This window comes from Bactrocera neohumeralis, chromosome 6 (genome assembly GCF_024586455.1).
Source record: "Bactrocera neohumeralis isolate Rockhampton chromosome 6, APGP_CSIRO_Bneo_wtdbg2-racon-allhic-juicebox.fasta_v2, whole genome shotgun sequence".
In the NCBI taxonomy this organism is placed as follows: Eukaryota; Metazoa; Arthropoda; class Insecta; order Diptera; family Tephritidae; genus Bactrocera; species Bactrocera neohumeralis.
In genome coordinates, this window is record NC_065923.1 from 9,372,666 (window position 1) to 9,393,611 (window position 20,946).

Sequence of the window (20,946 nt, forward strand, 5' to 3'; positions counted from 1 at the left end):
CAGCGACGCTCGTGGAAGCTTATGCTTTTTGGAAAGCTTTAATGCAGAAATTTTGAAAATATTTCGGAGAAGTATTATGTGAATTGCAGCGTGTTCCAATTGCATTTTTTTCAGATATTTCTTCAGTTTAATGCGTTTTATGTATTTTTTTTTCATGCCATTATTAGTGAAATAGGTAGGAATTTCAACTTTTGCTTCTTGTTTGCGCAATATTTCCAATGCCTAAGCATGTTTGTATGTAAGTACCCTGCAGTGAAGGGAACTAGTTGAAAACCTCAGACGCAACTCTCCAAGTATTAAAATATCCATTCACCCTCAGATTTTCCAATAGTTGGAAAAATAAAATAAATCATTACTAAGGAATTTTATAGTTAAGACCAAAAATGTATTATTTATGTGGTAGTTAAATATATTTCTAATTCTTTTTATGTTTCACTGCAGGGTATTCCTGATTTTTACTGCCAATACACTATTAAAAAATCTCAGTTCGTACGCTCTGCGCCACTGGTTTAGTCGGGATATGCATGATACTCGAGGAATTTCTTTATTTTTTTATCTCTACAAAGAGGGAAAGCAGAGTAAATACTCAAATTCTCGCTCAGAATATTTAAGAAGGGATCTTAATTCATTTTATTTAAACCAAAGTGTAAAAGAATTCAGATTCAAGCTTTATATTCAGAACAAAATAGTTCCCCCATGTGCTATTCAAGTGGCGCGCAGTGTACACACTGTATGCATGAATATTTGAATGTGGACCATGGCGGGGCTTAATCGGTGCGTTTTGTTACATACTGTATACTGGTGTACATTTATTTACATGCTGTATATTATGTAATCAAAAGGAGTTACAACTATATAGTATATAATTATATAAAAGGTGTGATTCAAAATAGAGATGTTTGTATGCAAATATGAAATCCAAAATGTTACAAATAAAGAGAATTTAGAGTTTAAGGAACTGAACAATATTTATTTGAATTTGTCGAAAAGTCAACTGGTCGCAAGTGAGTAAGTATAAATTACCTTAGTTTTAATGTAATTATTGCGGTTAAGGTATTGGAAAATCTTTATATGGGCTATGCGAGAGCGCGGGAATTTATACATGACCTAAAGAACTCAATTGGAAACTGTTGGTGTTCTAAAAGGATTGTCATATTTTCTTTTTATTTTATTTTAATTTAAAATTATATTTTTCATTTTCAGTTTTGCATTGCCATATAAAGTAGAAAGGAAGTACGCTTTTTAGGTATTGCCGTCTCTCAAGAGAAATCTTTACAGACGTTTTGAGAAGAACTTAAATTTAAAGTATAGTTTATTCTTATTGGCAGGACAAATGAAAAGATAACAACGCAAACTTATAAAAACGTGCAAATACCTGAAGGTAAACCACCTGTCTTCGTAGATCGGCTAACTCCAACATCGGGTCATCTGTGGTCGAGGAGGTCAGGCTGGCCAGGTCCATGTCATCCAGTAGTTTGCTGTCCAAGCCGCAGGCGGCGAAGAGTTGCCCATTGTCGTTATCGAATGGGTTGAGAGTCTCCGTCTGCGAAAAATTTAGTTGTTTAGTTATTATTGTTGTTGTTGTATTAACATGCATAAATATTTGTGAAAATTAGAAGCGACTAGTGCTGCGTTATATGCATATGTAGCATGTCTGCCTTACGTGAGACGGAACTGTGCTCTAGTAAGCAACTCTTGTACCTCGAAGTCTTCAACCTTTTAATCGATTCAAAAACTCTTTTCTGCTCTCCTGTTTGCTGTTTACCTATGAGACCTATGCACTTGCATACAGACTCAAACTGATTTTTTTTAATGAATAGAAAATCTGATTCGAAAGCTCTTTGCCTTCGTCTATGGATATAAAAATAAACCCTAATTCAAAAAAAATTAAAGTATTTGTGTTCACTTGAATATTGTCTTATACTATAGCTGTCTCATAAACCGTTATTTACTTTTTCAGAACAATAAATTATAAAGTATCCAAAATTATGCCGATATTCGGCTGATCTATATGCCCAACACCTCTAGCAGCTAGAAAAATATCTAAAGCTTGGACATACCCTCATCAAATATTCTTCGTCCTGTTGATACATTGGTATTAAGTTTGTATTTGTATGTACATTTGTATGTATATATGTGGAGTTTTAAAGTAAAATGCGGTGCGAAATTAAATGAAAACCAGGATCATGGTAAAACCAAATATGTTTACATGCAAATAGAAAAGACAAAACAAATATTAATGACAATAAAGTGAGTAGTGATTTATATACACAACAACTAAATATATGCACTGAGCGAAATAGCTATATGGAACACTGAACAATGGGTCTTATGTCAACATAGAATTATCAATGTAAAATATTTTTAAACTTCAAATAATTTTAAGAATTTAATTCAGTTCTTTATTTTAGAAATTTTAACTTTTTCAAGACCGTAGAAGGAATAAGATATATGGGACAAAAATTTAATTAACTTCAGTGCCAAGGAAACCACTTTTAATAGCTTGTCAGCTTTCCACTTTTTATTCTGACTGATACTAGACGTCGTAACATCGAATATATGAGTGACTTAAGGACACTGAATTTTTGTCCATTCTTCTTGATTTGCCTTTTGAAACTACAATTGAGTGTCTAATTGGCCTCCAGCTTTGTAAATTTGCTTGCTAAGAATGCTCCAGAGGTTCTTCATTGGATTAAGGTCTGGACTAAACGTAGGCTACTCCAGCACATCATTATTTTTCGACGTGAAAAACTCCCTTTGTCTCAATTGTCCTCTTGAAAAGTCCAACCCTCACAGTGAAGTTCTTCGACATAATTAAAAAAAAACTCATCCACTGTTTCTACGTACCTTTCTACATTTTCTTATTATGAGAAATAAAACATATTGGTGTCTTGCTACGGTAGTTGAAAGCAGACCAGGTCATAAGAGAGCCTCCGTAAAAATTTTGCGAGTTGAGCACTTGTCGTGGTTGAAGAATATCTCTCAAATACTTCTGATAACCCGATGATTCCATAGAAATTGAATTTTTTTCATTGCTAAAAATTATGGATGGCAGTTCACCATCCCAGAGCTTTTGATTATCTGTAAATTTCGAGTCGAGCTGTTTAATGATGAGGTATAAATTTTGGCTTAACCAGTCGTTTTTGATATTTTAAATTTGAATCTTCGCTCAAAATTTGCTGAATGCTTCTCTTTGTAACCTTAAGAGAATGTTCACTTCATCTAATCGTTCTAACCGTTTTATCTTTCTTTTAAAGATGAAATGTGTATCTTAGGTTTAGTTAAGTTGGGTTGTCCCTTATAACTCTTAGAAACTCAGTCTTCAATCAACGCTCCAATGTAATGGGACTTTAAGCAAGAAACGAAAGAATTTTAGACTACCGCTAGTTCGAGTGTAGATTCATGCTTGTTCAACTCAAGAAAACATTATATGTCTATTTCACATAAAAAATTAAGAAGATGGTTCGCCCCATATGGCTATTTCGCTTAGTGTATTATAATATACATATGTGTTAACCTTATGTACACAACAAATACTATTTTAAGTGAGTATTCTAGTGTTTAGTTGTCCAGTATTGGATCAGTGTCTCGAACTGCTCTCATACTTACGTCCTGTAGAATGCGTCGAAGCCGCAGCAACTGTTTTTTGAACTGCAACACATCCTGAATCATCGCATTTCGGAAAGATTTGTCATACAGCATTAGATCGTCCGAAGAACTGTGCGAGTCGCGATGCAGTTGTGAGTAGTGATGCTGAAATGGTTTCTGATGATGGTAATGGGTGCTCGGCGGCAGCGACGCATTCGTTGATGATGTGGAAGCGTTTGAGGCGCGCGAAGCGGCTGCGCTGCGTCGTAGACTGTGGGCTGATTTGGAGCTGTCCGAGTCGCCGCCGCCACCGCAGACCGAACTACCAGTCGCCGCATTCGTGGTCACACCGCTGGCAATCGAGGAGGGGTACTGTTGTTGCTGCAGGCGCGAACGATTTAGAAGACGAGTGGCGCGAGCGGGCAAATGAGCACTGAAAAGAAAGAGAGAGAGGAGGGACACATAAGTACTTTCAACATTGTAACACAGGACGGAACTTAAAACAATAAATAATGGATCGAATCTCAAGAGCTTAAATCTAAACCTATACAACACTCCAAATTCCAATTGTTCAGCGAAGATTTGTGAATTCTACTGAAAAATTATCGTAATCCTAAATTAACTAGTATATGGCAACTTCAAAAATCAACGTAAGGTGATTGCGCTGCGCACCTCATATAAGTGGCATTCGCTTGCGGCGCGCTAGTTGATAGCACCGTTGCAGCGGCACAGTGGCACCAACAGTTGCACACGCCGCTCAGTGTGGACGTTGACTTTGTTGCTGTTGTCGTCATCGTTTTAGTTGCTGCAACAGCAACAGTTGGCGTTCGCCTTGAACTCCTGTGCTTATGTGTGGCATGTGGCAGGTGTGATTTATGCATGCCATGCAACATTTGCGCACTCGGCGAGGGGGTGTGTTGCGTGCTCTGCTGTGGTGATTGCACTGGCTGCATATTGCCACATGTGACTGATTTAATATTGATGGGCGACGATGTGCGCGGTATGCTCGGCCTCGCCGTTGCCAGAAATATATTCTGTGATGTCTTCAAATCGGTACGAACGCGACGTGCACCAATTGGCGACTGCGGCAGGGTGTTTTGTTGTTGTTGCTGCTGCTGCTTTTTCTCTGGGGTTGAGGACATTTTCGTTTCGATTCGCAACAACCACAGCAATGACTCCACCTTAAATGTGGCAACAGCATTTGAGTTAAATGAAGGCACTGATATTAGCGAGTGTTGCAGAGCAGAATCCGCCTAATCAAGTTTACTATATAAGTCTGTTGAATATTTGTCGATTTCCAATAGTTTTACTAGCGGCGTGGCATAGCTGTCTCCACAACGAAGCAAAAATGTCAGACTAACGTTTTGTGTGCATAATCCTTCTCTCTTTTCAGTTTTGTTATTTACGTAGTATGACACAATCCGCACATGCGCTCTGGCACAACGTCCCCGTAGGAAATCGAGTGCCAGCCTACGTACATACGATGCACAACTGAATAAAGAATACAGAAGAACGTGTCAAATAGATGCGAGAGCTAAATGAAAGTGAGTATTCTCTGCCTTTTTGAAATTAAAATTCCGTTAAGAATTGAATTTATGAAAGAGACTTAGTTTGTAAAGTCGTTGTGGTCCATCTGCTGGCACATAACTATTATTTTCCAACAAGGACAGTGTGCTATACTTAGGTATATATGTACATATATAGTCTTGCATTGTGTGTGTGCAGGATATTCTTCTGCTGGCTTTAATAAACTCGTAAATGAATCATTTTGACGGCATTGCATGAGCTGCATATTTAAATCAATCCTTAGAAGTATAAAAATAAACCGTAGTTATTGCTTGAATAATTAAAAAACACGTTTTTTATATTGATTGGCCTTCGTGTAGAAACTGTAAGCTTTTTACACCACATGCACTTATTTACGACTAGAGAACCTTGTGAACTCTGGATTTTGGATTTTGTTAAGTCCTTTTTTTTTTTAAAATACCAATAAATATTTAAGTATTTTAATGATTCTTTCTTATTCATGTATTCCAGTGCAGAGGTCGTACTCTTCAGTTAAGTACCTTCTGATGCACGATATTTTCTGTTTAATTATCAGGCGCAAGAACAAACAACGCAGATGACCTTCCATCCCTTGAACATGCCACATATAAATGACCATGCGAAAGCATGGATATTCCAGATTCAAACCACAAACTTTAAAAAATTGACCTTGTGATTTGTTAATGGCCATTACGAAAGACAGAATCGAAAATTGAAGTATTTTAATCTCAAACGGCATATCGGTTGGGATCATCGGTATACTCCGAATCAAAACTTCCTCACCTTTTAATCTTCTTTTGTGGATTGTAACGCAAATCACATTGTTCATCAATTTACTTAGTTTTGTTTGGTTTATGTTTCGAAAGCACTATTATTACGGTGCCAACCATTAGGCGTAAATTGTGCGTTGGCAAGCCAGGCTCTTCCAAGAAATTTAAATATTCAATTGCTTAGTTAGTGGAAAAGTTACTGAAATTATCGGAGAAATGAAATCAATCCGCTCGATTCGTCAACAGGTACTCAACTGTTACCGATAGTCAACAATTGCTCAAAGAAATCTTCAGCAGATTTACCATTAAGCAATGCAGTCATTCATTTCACAATTTGGCGCTGGAATTTCTACAAAAACAATTCATACAAACATGACAAATAAACTATTGCACATGACATAATTCGGTGCCGTTCGTTGCAACTCGGCCGAGAACTTTGTTTGAAAGCGTACAAAAGCCAACTTGAAGCCGCTTCACTTTTTTAGCGACATCGCTTCGCTCGATGAGTTCTTGAAAAGTTCCAACAAGATTTGACATTATCGAGCCAAATTTCGTTCAGCGATGATTCACATTTCTGGCTCAATGGGTATATAAACAAGCAAAATTGCCGCATTTGGGACGAAGGACAACTTGAAGAGTTTCAAGTGCCGCCATTTCATCCAGAATAAAACCGTTTGGTATGGTGTGGGTTGTGGACCAGTGGAATCATCGGTCCATATTTCTTAAAAATTGATGCCGATGAGAACGTAAGCGTTATCAAATCAATCAATGGATTTATGGCGAGCGTACTTCGGTAAGCAGATAATTTCAAGTTTTGGGCCGGTCGATTGGAAACCAAGATCGTGGTATGTATATCACACCCTTAGACTTTTTCCTGTGGAGATATGTAAAGTCTAAAGTCTATGCGGAAAATCCCACTTCGATTCAAGCCTTAAAGCAAAACGTCACACATGTCATTCGCAGGTTACCAGTCGAAATGCTCGAAAGAGTCTTCGAAAATTGGAATCAACGGATGGATCAACAAGAAAGAGATAATCTTCAAAAACAAAATGTCAAAAGAATATTCTTCAGAATGATAATAAACATTTTCCATTAACTTTGAAGTTTCTTTGTTTTTTTCTTTAAAAAAGTAAGGAACTCGAAATGGATATACTATATGTCATTTTCCTTCAAACATAATAACCGTCAGATTTCTTCGTTTGGGCAGTAAAAGCAAAATACTTTCTATATGGTTAAACGCTCTATTTATATTTATACATATGTATATACACTAGTGTATATATAAGTAAGTATATATGTATGTATGTATGTTCTAGGCTGTTATGATAATCAGCAAAACTAAAGCAAACTAAAGTCTATCTTCGTCGGTTCTCACCAGCGACTCGGTCTACTGATTCCCTTGCCCAGTGACTCCTTCATAACAGAGATATAAACGAAATACTTAAATCACCGAAGCTTTAAGAAAAAGGTTTGAAAATAGCATATCTAAGACTCATCGTTAAGAAAGTAAAGAAGGTAATTGAGACAAACAAAAGAAAATTAGTCGACTTCGGTTGAATGTTAACTGTTTAATGAAATAAGTAAGGGAAGAAATATCGAAGAAAATAATTGCCGCGAATATAATAAGTTTGTCTAGCTGCAAGAAGCGTGAAACTTGCCTTTTAGTAAAGACAGATGAAAGCATTATATAGGGAATGTAGAAAGCGAAATTTTCTTAAAACGATAAAATATGTTTAAATTATTAGATTAGAGCTTGTGGCAGAACTTTCCACAAATATGCTCATGGGTTTTATATTTTATCGATATCAGCTGGCATAGTTTGAAATGAAAATCTATTTAGCTACTATTTAAAGATCGAAAGTAACTAATATTTATGAAATTTATGAAACTCTTGCTTTTCTGCGGCTTCATTTCAAATCAACCAACAAGTCAATGAGCCACATGTTGCACGCGATTCGATTACTTTCACTCACCGGTCTGCATTTTGTTACAAACAATTAAGCAAATACGCGCATGCGTGCCGAAGCTAACACCTTTCAGCTGCTGACAACAGTAATCACAACAGCGTCGACACACTACCACACTCACGCGCTCCCAAGCCGTTCTTTCAACGCCAATGATGCAAAACAAGGTCTTCGATGCCTGGCGCGCGACCTGCCGCTGAAAACACTAATCCGTCCAACCGTGTCGTTGACACGCGACGAAACGCTTGGACAAACAGCGAAACACCAGTGGCAATGTTGTTGCTGTCAGCCTCAGCGCGGCGTCAGAGTCGTCACCAGCAGGTACCGTCATTGTTACAGCTGCTGCCGTCAGTAACGCGTCATCTCATCGTCGCCTTGGTCAAGGTGTCAATGGCAATTAGGCACATTAATCTCTTTTAATGCCTACCGCATCCCCACTCACGAGCAACTGTTGTAGCTCGATTATTAGTATTCTTTGAACGGAAGAGTCAGCTTTCCAGTAGGCAATGTTTTTGGAAAGCTTTGAAGGGGTTTAAATACTTTTTTATCTTAGTATTGGTTCCATATAATCCTATTGGTGAGTTTTAATGGCTGAGAACGCAGGCCAAATGAAATAAGTACAAATAAGAGCTTATTTACCTTCACAGAACTCCAGAAAGTCCATTGATCATCATTAAAGCGAAAAGTTTTGCTCATGTTGGCAAGCAGACCATAAACCATATGTTTAAAAAACTGTTTTTGAATTTTTTGTGATTTTTAAAAAATTTCAAAACTTCAAATTTAAAAAATTTATAAACAAAGATTACAGCAGAGCGCCGGAAACTGTCAGTGATTCGTAATTTATTCGCAAAGAGCACATTATTAGCATTTTTTATGGTCATTTGTCAACAAACCGCAATGGCTCCGCTCTACATACATACATACATACATATGTATGTACAACAGTATTATGGCATCGACTAAGTAAGATTTGGCGAACATAAAATGAAAGAAACCCCAGGAAAGCTGTTTGATGTGGCGCTATTTCGTAATTGCATTTAATACATTTGTCGAAATGTCAGATGACGGCTTGCATCATGTTGCATGCCGAAGGGGCACGTAATTGGTTCGTTGCTGGCCAGCCGAGCAACATTAAGGCGGCGAGTTAGCCGATAGACAGCATTCCTGCCATAACGGCTGTCAAAAGCCCACGAATCAAGTCTTGCCTCTGCGGACAATAAAAGTCATAAAATAATGCAGCAACTGTGAGAGTATGTGGCACAAATCATGTTTTGAAGCCGCATAGACAACTTGTTTGTGGCTTAAAGCAATCATAGCGCAAATTAATCGAACACAATGCGACACTTAGGCGTCTTAAGGAAAATGCGAGCGAGTTAGATGCCAAAGCGAGCCACTAAGCAATCCAGTCCTTCCGAATCTTACTTTAAAGTTTAGACTTACATTTCCTTAGCAATTAGATGTACGAAGAACAAGTTGGGATGAGCTCTCTACATAACGCCTTTAACTACCATATAATTTATTTGACAGTTTAAATATTAGTTTTTCTAAACTGCAGATCAATCTCTCTAAAATTTCTCTTTTGATCTGTCATATTTTCAGCAAAGAGGTGACGCGCTATTTCATGAAAGACCTGAATGTAGCGAGCTCCAATCCAATCCAATTGTTGAGAAGCAGAAAGCTAATATGTAGTACGTATGCTACATGGAACTTTCAGCAGGAAGTCATTTGGTCAGCCCTAATAGTAGATGCGCAGCGCTTGCGGTTGGTCAATGACCAACTAACTGCGGTACATTAATTAGATTCTCATAGACGAAAAGACGGGCAACAAACAATCAGACGCAAAAGATAATATCTATGTATAGTACATAAGACAAATGAAATTTCACAGCACCAAACCTTCCCTTCCCTCGTACACTCATAAATACATACGATCTGCTCAGCACAAAAAAATAATTCAAAGAAAGGGAACTAGAGGAATAATGAGAATTTATAATTTCGCAACATCATTACAATCAAGACACTACGGAAGGGGAAATGATCGCATATGTAAATAGCTGAGTACACATGTACGCCATGTTATTGTTTCCCCACCACATTGCGAATGCATACGAGCTGGGTCGAAGTCGACGAGCGAAACCTTTGATACATGCGTAATTGGTGCGAAAACAACATAATTGAGTTCCTCAAGTGTCTCGTTCTTCACCTTGAGAACGGCAGCTTCTCGACAAACGAAAGCAAATTATAAAAATCTCATTTAGTGGGACTTGTTGACGAGCATTCATAAATGGAATTTATCTTCGAATGTCGAGTGTTGAAAAAACAGTTAAACATATTCGTAGACCGCCCTACATATATTCAAATTATTCAAGTTGAGCTTAGACCTCAATCGCACCAAGTTACATATACTTATATCTTAAATGCATTAGTCTACCATATGTTAGGAGATATATCGTCACTTAAAATGCTAAATAACGTAACATCACTTTTCATAAATTTAGAGGCCAAGAAAAGACTTTATAATAAAACCACTCATATTGAAACAAAATTTTAGTTTCAGTTATAAAATGGTTATATTTTGGTTACCATACACTCATATTGAAAAAAACTTAGTTTTGGTTATAAAATGATTATATATTGGTTATCATACACTCACTACTACTGGAAACAAAGCTTGAGTTTTGTTATAAAATGGTTTATTTTCGTTATTATACACTGACTACTACTTGAAACAAAATTTGAGTTTCGGTTATGAAATGATTATATATTGGTTATCATACACTCACTACTACTTGAAACAAAATTTGAGTTTGGGTTATAAAGTAGTTATATATTGGTTATTTATCAGTTAGCGATTTTCAATTGTTTTTGATGATACGTTGTTTTGTATTTTAAGTGACGATATGTCGTTTAATAAAATTTAAGCAGCAATGAATGATATTAAGTAAAAGGAATTAGCAAAACATAGACGTGTAGTTTTTTAAATTTCCGATTTCTTACCAATTATTTGAGCTGCCAATTTCCAAGAGCATAGAGCCCTCACAATCTCTCATTTTGCTGCTCGCTCTTTGTATATAGAAATGTTTATATACTAATGAATATTAGTACATATGTATGTATATGCATACATATGTATATAAATATATCCGTTTTGGTGTATATATAAGGCACTGCAATCACGAACGGGTCCGGAGCGTTTACAACACTAATATTTTGTCCTTAATTACTTTTGTTGTAATTGTCGGAAAACTCAATTTATTTCACAGTGTAATTTTAGATTTCTTTAACATTTTTATATTTTTTACTTTTTAAATGCATCGAAGGTTGGTGTTTGTGCAGAAATTGCTTGTTGTTTCCCCCGAATAAGTTCCGCTCTTAATTACGGTTAGTCAGTCGTGCCGCAAGAGTGTTTGAAGTCATTTGTGCATATGAGTATATTAACTGTGAATGCATTAAGGTAAGTGTTCATATTCATTTTCATATTAAAGCAATGTAGGAGTACTATTTCTGTGTTGTTTTGTTGGCTTTCCGGTAATTTGAGATCTGCGCAGCTTTTGTAAGGCGACTAAAGTAATGGAAAGTGTTAGTTTAGACATACACACACATATGTATGTGTGTAATACTAGTGTTTAATCGCTTATGTAAAGTCAAGCTGATAGGCACTGCCTTCGCGTTGAATTACAATGTGGCAGGCGTCCGCAGGCAGGGTCCCAAGTTACACCGCAACCTTAACACACACGCGAATATGCCGCCAAGATGACGCTCTCTAATTTCTTCATCAACGCAAATGGCAACCGACCTAAACTACTACTGGGGAAAATTGCCACAATCGAGACCTTTTATAGTTCAAATTGTAATTTGTTTAAAAAATCTATGCAAAGCTGCCGGCGATTTTAATTGGTGCGCCATTTCCTCTTTCTCACAGCAATTCAAACTTTTCCGGAACACCCAAGCTTGCTTTCATTATCAGTTGCGTATCACTTTGTGGGTAAACACTTTCTTAGCGACCACCATTACTTCAATTATAAAGTATATGGCAACGCTGAGCGATGCATGAATGCGCTTAGTTGTCTTGTATTTCAAACTAGAATTGAAAGACACTCTAAAATTAACCAAAGTTTCTACAAGCGCATATTTGAGTGCGTGTTAGAAATTACAGCCAGCAGCAAGCCCGTCATCTCCCGACAACAATGATGCCAACAGCAATATGTTTATTGCTTTCAAATTACTTTTAACTTTTAACTGTTGTAAGCATATTATTACCCGCGTATGAAGTCATCGCCGATGATATAATTAATGACGGAAAACCATAAATTGCTCATTGTCATGGTTGAGCCCACCGGTGTGGACGCTGTCTGTTGGTGCGTTCTTAATGCCCGCTACGTCGAAAAATGGTATTAATAAAAGGCATTGATTTTGAAAGTGATCGGCTAATGCTCCAGCCCATCTCGCCACCATCGACAGTCATTAGACAATAAGCGGCAAAACTTGCTCATGTAGTTGAGTCTTGTAAGTTTCTTTGGTTTGTATGAGGAAAGAGCAATCAATAAATCAAAAACCTTTAAATGGAAATCAGCTTAGAAATCAGCATGGCACCGAAGCGAACACGAAAGCATGGAATCTAATTTCGAAAATGTTAAAAAGTGTGTAGCGCTTTCACTCACTGTTGGGCTTTCATTACTAATGTGAAGCTTTCGGGAAAATAGTGGCATTAACTTTCAGGCAGGGTGATTATGAAATTTTAAATACTATTACTTAGCGCTTAATAGTGTTTTCTAAGACGAAAGAAATAAAACCCTTGTAGAGCATGTAAATTGGCCGTTATTTATGAAATCTGAAAACATAACGGTTATATGAGTTGTTGTGTTTTCAATAAAAGATTGACGGTTATCGATAAATGCCTGCTGAACAGTATTTATTAAGTGGAAGTGAACTGGATTGCCATGGAAACGAATGAGACTGAGTGACTCGATGAAGCAAGTCATAAGAAATGTATTACCCTTTTATTCTTTGCATGAATAAATTATTATGGAATGGTTCGGCTAATGCTTAGAAATTTATTTAATAGTTATTCCGTCAATTGATTTTCTTTAGTTTGACGTTTGGATTGAAATTGAGCAAGCAAAGTATGGTAAAATGTTATTTATCGTCACTTAAAATGCAAAATAACGTAGTATCACTTTTCAAAAATTTTACAGGCGAAGGAAAACAATATAATAGTAACCACTCATTTTGAAACAAAATTTGAGTTTTGGTTATAAAATGGTTATATATTGGTTATTTATTGGTAATATATTGATTATATATTGGTTATGTATTGGCTATGTATTGGTTATATATTAATTATTTATTGGTTATATCTGACAGCGGCAGCTAAAAAACTCTATTTCGATTTTTTGATGATACGTTGTTTTTCATTTATGGTGACGATTATGCAGATTATTATGTATTATGGAAGAAAATAGAAGAACTGAGCTTTTGTGAAGGCCTGATATACTGCACTTTAAGATTTGTTAAAATAAAGCGACTTGAAGAACAAATTAAACTATCAAATAACTGTTTTATTTATGATGCTCAATTCTGGTTTGGGGCTACGATAAATAGCTTAGACGGATGTTGCCGAGCAGAAAGGCACTATATTAAATTTCATAATGAAAAGTATAATGTCAATCGAAAAGCGTCATTATGTTTCTTTATTTCGTAACCGCTATTTAACTTTGTAATATAAAATATTAAAAATCCAATTATAGAAGCTTAGACCTTTAACTTCCAAACCGCTGAGTGGAAGAGGCAGAGATTGACCATGAAACAGAATCGTTGGTACGAAAGTGAAGTAAAAGGAGCGACAGCAACCACATGCACCTTGACTAAGCGCAATGGAATTTCAAGCAAGTCGCTAATGAAAAAAAGAGTTTATAAAGAATTCACTCGGCAATGACTTTTGCGCATGCGTCAAGCGGCCGCTGCTTTGTGATGTACTATTTCGAAATGTAAACGGATATGGTTAGCTTGTATCTAAATGTCAGGTATTATTTATTGTCATATTGTGTTGTGTGTGAATTTTTGGTTTTATTTGGCAAAAGCGATGTGGCTTTGTTTCAGAGCCAGTCTGGCGCTTCTGCATAAACATCCATCGGGACGGCGCAACAAAAGGCAGCAGCGCGGCAAACCAAGCATAACGGTGGTAAAAGGCAGTCACTGACATTGCCGGCAACGAAGCGTTCCTGGTTACCAACAAAAACAAGTAAACACTTTGACATTTTTACACATTTACTCTGTTGGACGGAAGGTGTTGAGCTTTTCCGATATTAAATCAGCGCATAAAATATACACAAATCACACTTTTATATAATTATTCTTGTTACAAAAATGCAAACGCGTTGTTGTTGCGCTATAAATACATTATTTTTCGGATTATTTCAAAGGCCGTTCGCTTTTGATTACTAGCAGACAACTATTTGCCGAATTTTTTCACTTTGCCACAGACATATGTACATAGTTCAGCAATAATCAAAGAAGGCGAATTTAGTAAACACCGCGACGAAGAACGGTACGTTTATTCGCTTTCAATTGCGCGTCAACACTGGCTAAAAGCCAACAACGGCAGCTAGCCAAGAGCCGTCAGCTTCTGGCCACGGCAAAGACAGCGGCCAAAAGCCAAAAGCAAATGAAAATACAATCAAAGTAAAAGTGCAAAAGCACACGGAGAGCGAATTGGCGCTCTTTGCTCTATTGCTATAAATATTTTTCGTTGCAGCAACTACTTCAGTTCACTTAAATGTTGTTAGTTCTGTGCATTGCTTTTAGAAGAAATTGCTACACTGTGGGCATATTGGCGGCATAAATGCCCTAAAATCGCCTTTAGAAAGTTTGAGCGGTTACATGGGTTTACGGGTTTCAAAAAATCGATTTTTTTATTGTCTTAATAAATTCTACAACCCCTCTAGAATATTGTCAAGTTGATCCTAGTAAAAGTTTCGGAGATATAGCCTTGAGAATTTGTGCGCTCAAGGCAAGCTAGGCTAAGTGCGCCGTCTTTAAACTAATTTTTCTCGAAACTGTGTTTTTGAATGCGGTAGGCAAGATTTTTCCCAAAATTTTCAGAATTTTTTTGTTAATAGTGTATGTTTGTAACAATAAAAATTCTAATAAAAAATTCCATTTTTCATATGTGAAAAAAATTGTTGAAAAATACTGTTTTTTACCCGAGTTTCCTTCATTTAACCCCCCTAATCTTTATTTTCAAACAATTAATGAAAACACATTTACTTCATTACATAACCTTCACGAAGGCGTCAACACTTTGTTCATCCTTTGAACCCAACCCATAAATTCTCTCGTTCAATAATGTTCATCTAAACTTATTGTGAGTTTCGAAGCATTCGCCTCGGTGTTATTACTCAACTGACCACAAATTTTCTCATTTTCGACTAGTTTGTCCTACAGTGCGTGCGCTCTCTATCAGCTGCATTTACGTGAGTGTTGCACAGACACACACACATATGTATACGTTACGCGCTGATACTATTTCTTAGTTACACTTTGAAAATACTTCCCGGCCTGTCTCCGCTATACATTCTGGTGTTTCCTCTTCTCTTTCTTGTCTTGTCTTTGCATTCACTTAAGAACATAAGCGACCAAGTTTGTCAGATTACGTACATTTATATGATTTTATAATAGTTGGGTTAACATTGAAATTGAAGTCAGATAGAACACGAACCAACAACGCCAACAATAGAAAATAAAAACAAGAAGACACGACGGCGCTCAGCGAGATGACGTCAAGTTGATTTATTGCCCCAGTCAGTGGCTCTTTGTTTAGCACTATGGTTTTGCTAGTTTGTGTTATTTGTGGTTTTTAATAATTACCGCAATGCCGCCCTTCCAGTTTCAAGTGCAAGAGTTCAGCGGAAAATGGCAGCCTGAAGCCTTCGTCAATCGGATAGAATATCTGCCATTCGTTGCAGTTATTTCCTTGTTTTGAGGCCTTTTATGTACGAACATCGAATTTTGTCCGCTCTTTAACATAAACAGGTCCATCAAGTTATCAGTTAATGCCCTTTAACAGGCATGGAAAATGATAAACAAAGTCGGGTTATGATCAACACAGAAACGACATTCCATTGTCTGCATTCAATAGATCAAATAGTTCTTAGGTTCATGCACTTTGAGAAGCGTAGTTATTGATATCTAAAGTATTTTGAAGTCAGTATTAATGAGATTCCAAGTTGAAGCAGGGATCGAGTTACGGAACGATGACTAAGAATTCCAAATGTCGGTGCCGATGACTACAAATCTGTTATCTAGTGAGACATTTAACAATATTTCTAGCAAGTAGTTAAATCGCTTGATAGTTGTTATTAAAAGAATTTATTGCAAATAAAGGGACAAATCTTATCTATGTATATGGGTTAGAAAATGAGCAAGAACTATTGAAACAGAAAGGAAAACCGACGTGTCTCGACTGTTTCTTTAAAAAACATATTATAAATTAATACGAGGTAAGCTTCTTGGAACGAAAATAGTCTGTGAATTTTAAACCGGTGCAACCTAAATATAAATTTCTATATAATTAATACTCTGAAAATATTAGTTAACTTCAGAACATTTTGATTAACTTTTGATTAGATTAGATTAAATTCTATTGTAATTTTATTGATTCCCCTTTCGAATAAAGCAAGTAAAGACAAAATGTTGGTAAAGATATTTTCTAATGTATCAATAAACGTTGCACATGCTTACATGCACATACATATGTATGGTATGTATAGTATATAGTACAAATGCACATATGATCCATATAACATTGACATTTGATTTATGTTATTTTAATTTTTAAAGTCAAAGTACAGTGGCCATTAAGCGATTCACACGACTAATGTTGGCACGAATTGCCAATTGCAATGAAGTTAGACCGTCTTGCTGGTGCAAAGAACGACACTTGCCACACAAAGGCATGTGCCGACGTGTGCCACGATTTATGGCGTGAACACAAACCGTACTCAAAGGAGAATAAAATAAGTAAGGAAGAGCTACGTTCGGCTATAACCGAACATTTCATACTCTTGCAACTTATAAGGATTAAAGCCAGGGAAGTACATTCAGATACATGTGGCTTGTTAACTATATGGGGTCTAGAGCGAGTTTGTCACCCGATTTTATTCATTCTAAACACAAATATGCACTGTTACAAGAATAAGGAATTTTCTCAATTTTATTAAGATAACTCACATATTGGCCGATATATGCGGTATAAAGCTGCCTGGAAATTTGAGAATCTTTATCTTAGGTATATGGGGGCTGAAGGAAGTATTGACCCGGAACAACCCAGACACACAGATATATCATTGACTGGAAACAATTATCCCTGAACTTCATTTATGGATCTGACACATTGACCGCTATTTTTGGTAAAAAGTCAATTATAAGCACTGGGTCCACATATTCAGTACCTTCAACAGGTTTGGCTCGATTGGATTTTGGAATTTTTAGTCATAAGGTGGCACACCTCAAAAGCAGTATTCGTGCAAAGTTTTATTCTGTTATATTAATTAATTCTTGATTTGAGTACTGGAAAGTAAAGGTTTCTAACGGAATTTAAAATTCTGTTATATGGAAAGTAGACGTGACGTTTCCTCCATTTTCACACTATAACATAAGATTGTCGGGCAGGTATCGAGTTATGTGATTTCACCTAAAAGTGAGCGGTGCCACGACCAGCGTCCAGTTTTGATCCCGGCTTCAATAAAGGCCTCTCATACCATCTCTTTTAGTAGTTTTGAATAGTACCGTTATCTGGCGAGTGAGCGGGGTCATCTTCCGATTGGGTTGTTGTGGATTAAGTTAAGTTTAGTGGGCCAGACTGACATTCACTAAGATTTTAACTCGTCTCGTCATCCTGGCCATTTATATATATACATAACGCTATATCTATTTCGCTTAGTTTTAAATGAAACGTACAACTGTTAGGAAAACAAAACTATTATACTCTGTAGGAACGTGAGAAAGAGTAGCAAGAGTAGATAGAGCCCGTTGACGTTCAGTCTAAATGCAAGGTATAACGTACATGGGTAAATCTTTATACATATATGGCAAGGGCCGTGTTATTACTTACACAAATTTATGTACGTATGTATATATGTACTTATATAAATTCATATAGTATATGTATATAACTTAATAAAATACGAAGACAAACAAATGCAATAGATGATCTTTTCTGACAGCCTGTGCAAAGGAAAGGCTACGGTAACTTCTAAATATGTACACATGTGGTACATAATATATTAACATTTATATACTATGTGTCTATGGCTGCGTGTGTTTATTTATATTTGCACTATGGCAACTAAATAGAAGCAAGAAGTAAAATGTTAAAAGGACATCAGCGAAATTCATGCTGTAGCTTAGAGGGGTATGTGGACATTTAACATAGCAGCACCGAGGAACAAGGTCTTCGAGCGAATTTTATTTGCAGTCATTGCCAAGGGAATAGCGGAATCGATGCACAACAGTTAGAGGGTAATTTCCTAGAGATTTTCACTAGTACGGCTATAGCATTTGTTGAAGGAAATTTTAATATCGAAGAGTCGTTTATTCTCACTTGAAGTAGCCGAGATGAAGTTCGGTTTATATGAACCATTTTCCAATTTCAATGAATGTGTCGTCCAAGATAATAAATTTGTAAGAATTGGAGTTAACTTTCACGCGACTTTCAAACAAACGATGTCTGTGGTTTTCAGCGAGGCTTCATAGCGACAAACTTACACTCGCAAACATGGATGAAAATGTTTTAAGGAAACTCGAATGGTTGACATTGCTGTGTCTATCAGATACTAAGTATTAGACATTTCTTGCTAACCGAACAGCTAACAATGCTGAGATATGTCTTAGTATATGCTTTAACGGTACATAAAGTAGCGTTATTTTATTAGCGACAATGTGCGGTTTGCCGAGATATGCCATCTGATTGTGTACAACAAAACCAATGTTCATGCGAGTACTTATATAATACGTACACATAGGTAGATATTTAAGCATATATGTACATATGTATATACCATGTCTAACGGCAGCAAACCTGCATCGGGTATGACAATAAGAATAACAACTGAATTCTCTAAGAAAGCAAATCGACGACAAACAACAACCAGCAAATGAGCCAGTACACGGCATAGCATAGCCTAGCAACAGCAGTACCAAGTGGCAACGGTTGCCAATAAGCAATCGACAGTCGACGGCCAACAATCGACATCCGATAGCGGTCTGACAAGACAATTTACTTTTATTGTGTAAGAGATGGCAGCAGGAGGTAAAATGCCGTCAGGTTACTCCGCAGCTCGTGCGAACCTGGTGGCGAAGAGCGTTGCGAAAACGCGAATGTGTGACTAACGGTTAACAGCAATGAATGGCGAGCTCGTTTCTCAGCGCTGAAATGCAGAATCGTGTTGGCCTGCGCCGTGGAAGATGGAAGCCCCGCTTGTGGGAGACTACGTCACCTGCACGCTGCTAAAGTGTTTGACATTTTATTTATATTCACGCTGGCACATAAACATACTTCATGCTTCGCCATTGCCACCGTGCCGCTGCATTTTCGCCATTTCCTTTCATTTATTTGAAACGTCTTTGGCATTTTCATTTTCCGCTGTAAACGCTTGCCAAGCGCAGCATTTTGCTGAAGCGTGCAATCGCTTGGCGCAAAAAAGAACAGCCAGAAGCCAAGCGTGGGCCTTCAGTGGTGGAGAGAGGGAAGTGGAAGAAGCAGCGGCGCTGGCGGTGGCATTTGGATGCACTCTTGCTGGCCGGCCGGCAATTTACACGTACCACGCTTGCAGCGGCAAGTGCAACGAACCAGTGCAACAATGCTGACACACCAAGACTCTTTGCTGTTGCAAGCGTGCTGCGAAGCATGCATACGATGGATGCATGTGGTTGTGTGTATTTCATAAATTGCTGGTTGTGAATGCACTTGAAAGCATTAGCAACGGCTGGAGAGGCGCCCGCCAGCTTTGGCCAATTCAAAGCCCAATTGAATTTCGGTGATTGCCAAATGTTGCTGCTATTGTAACGGGCCTTTGCGGCTGCGGCTGTGGCCTGAGCTTTGGTTGTTTGGCTTTTGTCATTGCTGTCAGCGCTGTTGTAGTTGCCATGTTGTTGTTGTTGTCATCTGCTTTAGTCGCGTTGGAATCTTTGTCGATTTGTTAAGTTTCGTGAAAGGTCGCCGGTGATTGTTGCCGTCGGCATTGTTGCTGCAGTTGTTACAATTGTGTTGCCAGCGCGCGGTTTATTTGCTGTGGCTTAACCCCACTGCGGTCATCCGCGGCCGCATAGCGGTTATACACTGCTCTTGTGTTAATATGTGTGTACATGTATTTGCATTACTTTTCCATGCTGCACTTATCCATAACTTTTATTCTCCTCTTTATTGTTGGCATTACCGTAATTTTCCCATCTCTTTCGGTGGGTGTAATTTGGCTTTGCCTATTTTTTACGCCAATCCTATTTCCCATCTGCTGGTTGTCGTGGTCGCGGCTAAATGAGTTCGGTGTTTGTGATTTTCCCACCAGCGTGAAACAATTGCTTTCTTGTAGATAATCATGCAGCTTATATCGGGTGATTTTTTAAGAGCTTGATAACTTTTTAAAAAAAAAACATAAAATTTGCAAAATCTCATCGGTTCTTTATTTGAAACGTTAGATTGGTTCATGACATTTACTTTTTGAAGATAATTTCATTTAATTTGACCGCGGCTGCGTCTTAGGTGGTCCATTCGGAAAGTCCAAAATATTTTTAGTTTGCCGGAATAGAATTTCTTCGGAAATGTTGTCTTCCAAAATGCAGGAATAAATTGCTGGCTTATTTCGTAGACTTTAGACTTGACGTAGCTAATTTTAAAAAATCACCCGATACCAAGTAGGAAAGGTGAGTCTGCACTTTTATGTGGGCATTTACAGGTGCTGCACACCGAAACCGTATGATCCATAACTATTGGTTTTTCATCACCCGATTTTCAGTGGCATTTGGGATAATATTTCTCTGTCAAGGGTCGCTACACCGAAATATTTGTTAGTTTGCTCAAAAGA

The 20,946-nt window shown here is 37.4% G+C and overlaps 1 protein-coding gene across 8 annotated transcripts in view; it reads right to left on the bottom strand.

The window, feature by feature from the left end:
- The window catches only part of LOC126763114 (uncharacterized), an 81,112-nt gene that overhangs the window by 9,789 nt on the left and 50,377 nt on the right, over positions 1-20,946 (bottom strand). For 6 of the 8 annotated variants that reach the window (XM_050480346.1, XM_050480343.1, XM_050480351.1 and 3 more), the window contains 2 exons: positions 3,610-4,021; positions 1,376-1,543 (listed from right to left, as the gene is read on the bottom strand). In XM_050480346.1, the coding sequence (XP_050336303.1) occupies positions 1,376-1,543; positions 3,610-4,021 (580 nt within the window). The remainder of the gene's footprint in view (positions 1-1,375; positions 1,544-3,609; positions 4,022-20,946) is intronic. The other 2 variants (XM_050480344.1, XM_050480348.1) reach the window with 1 other exon arrangement.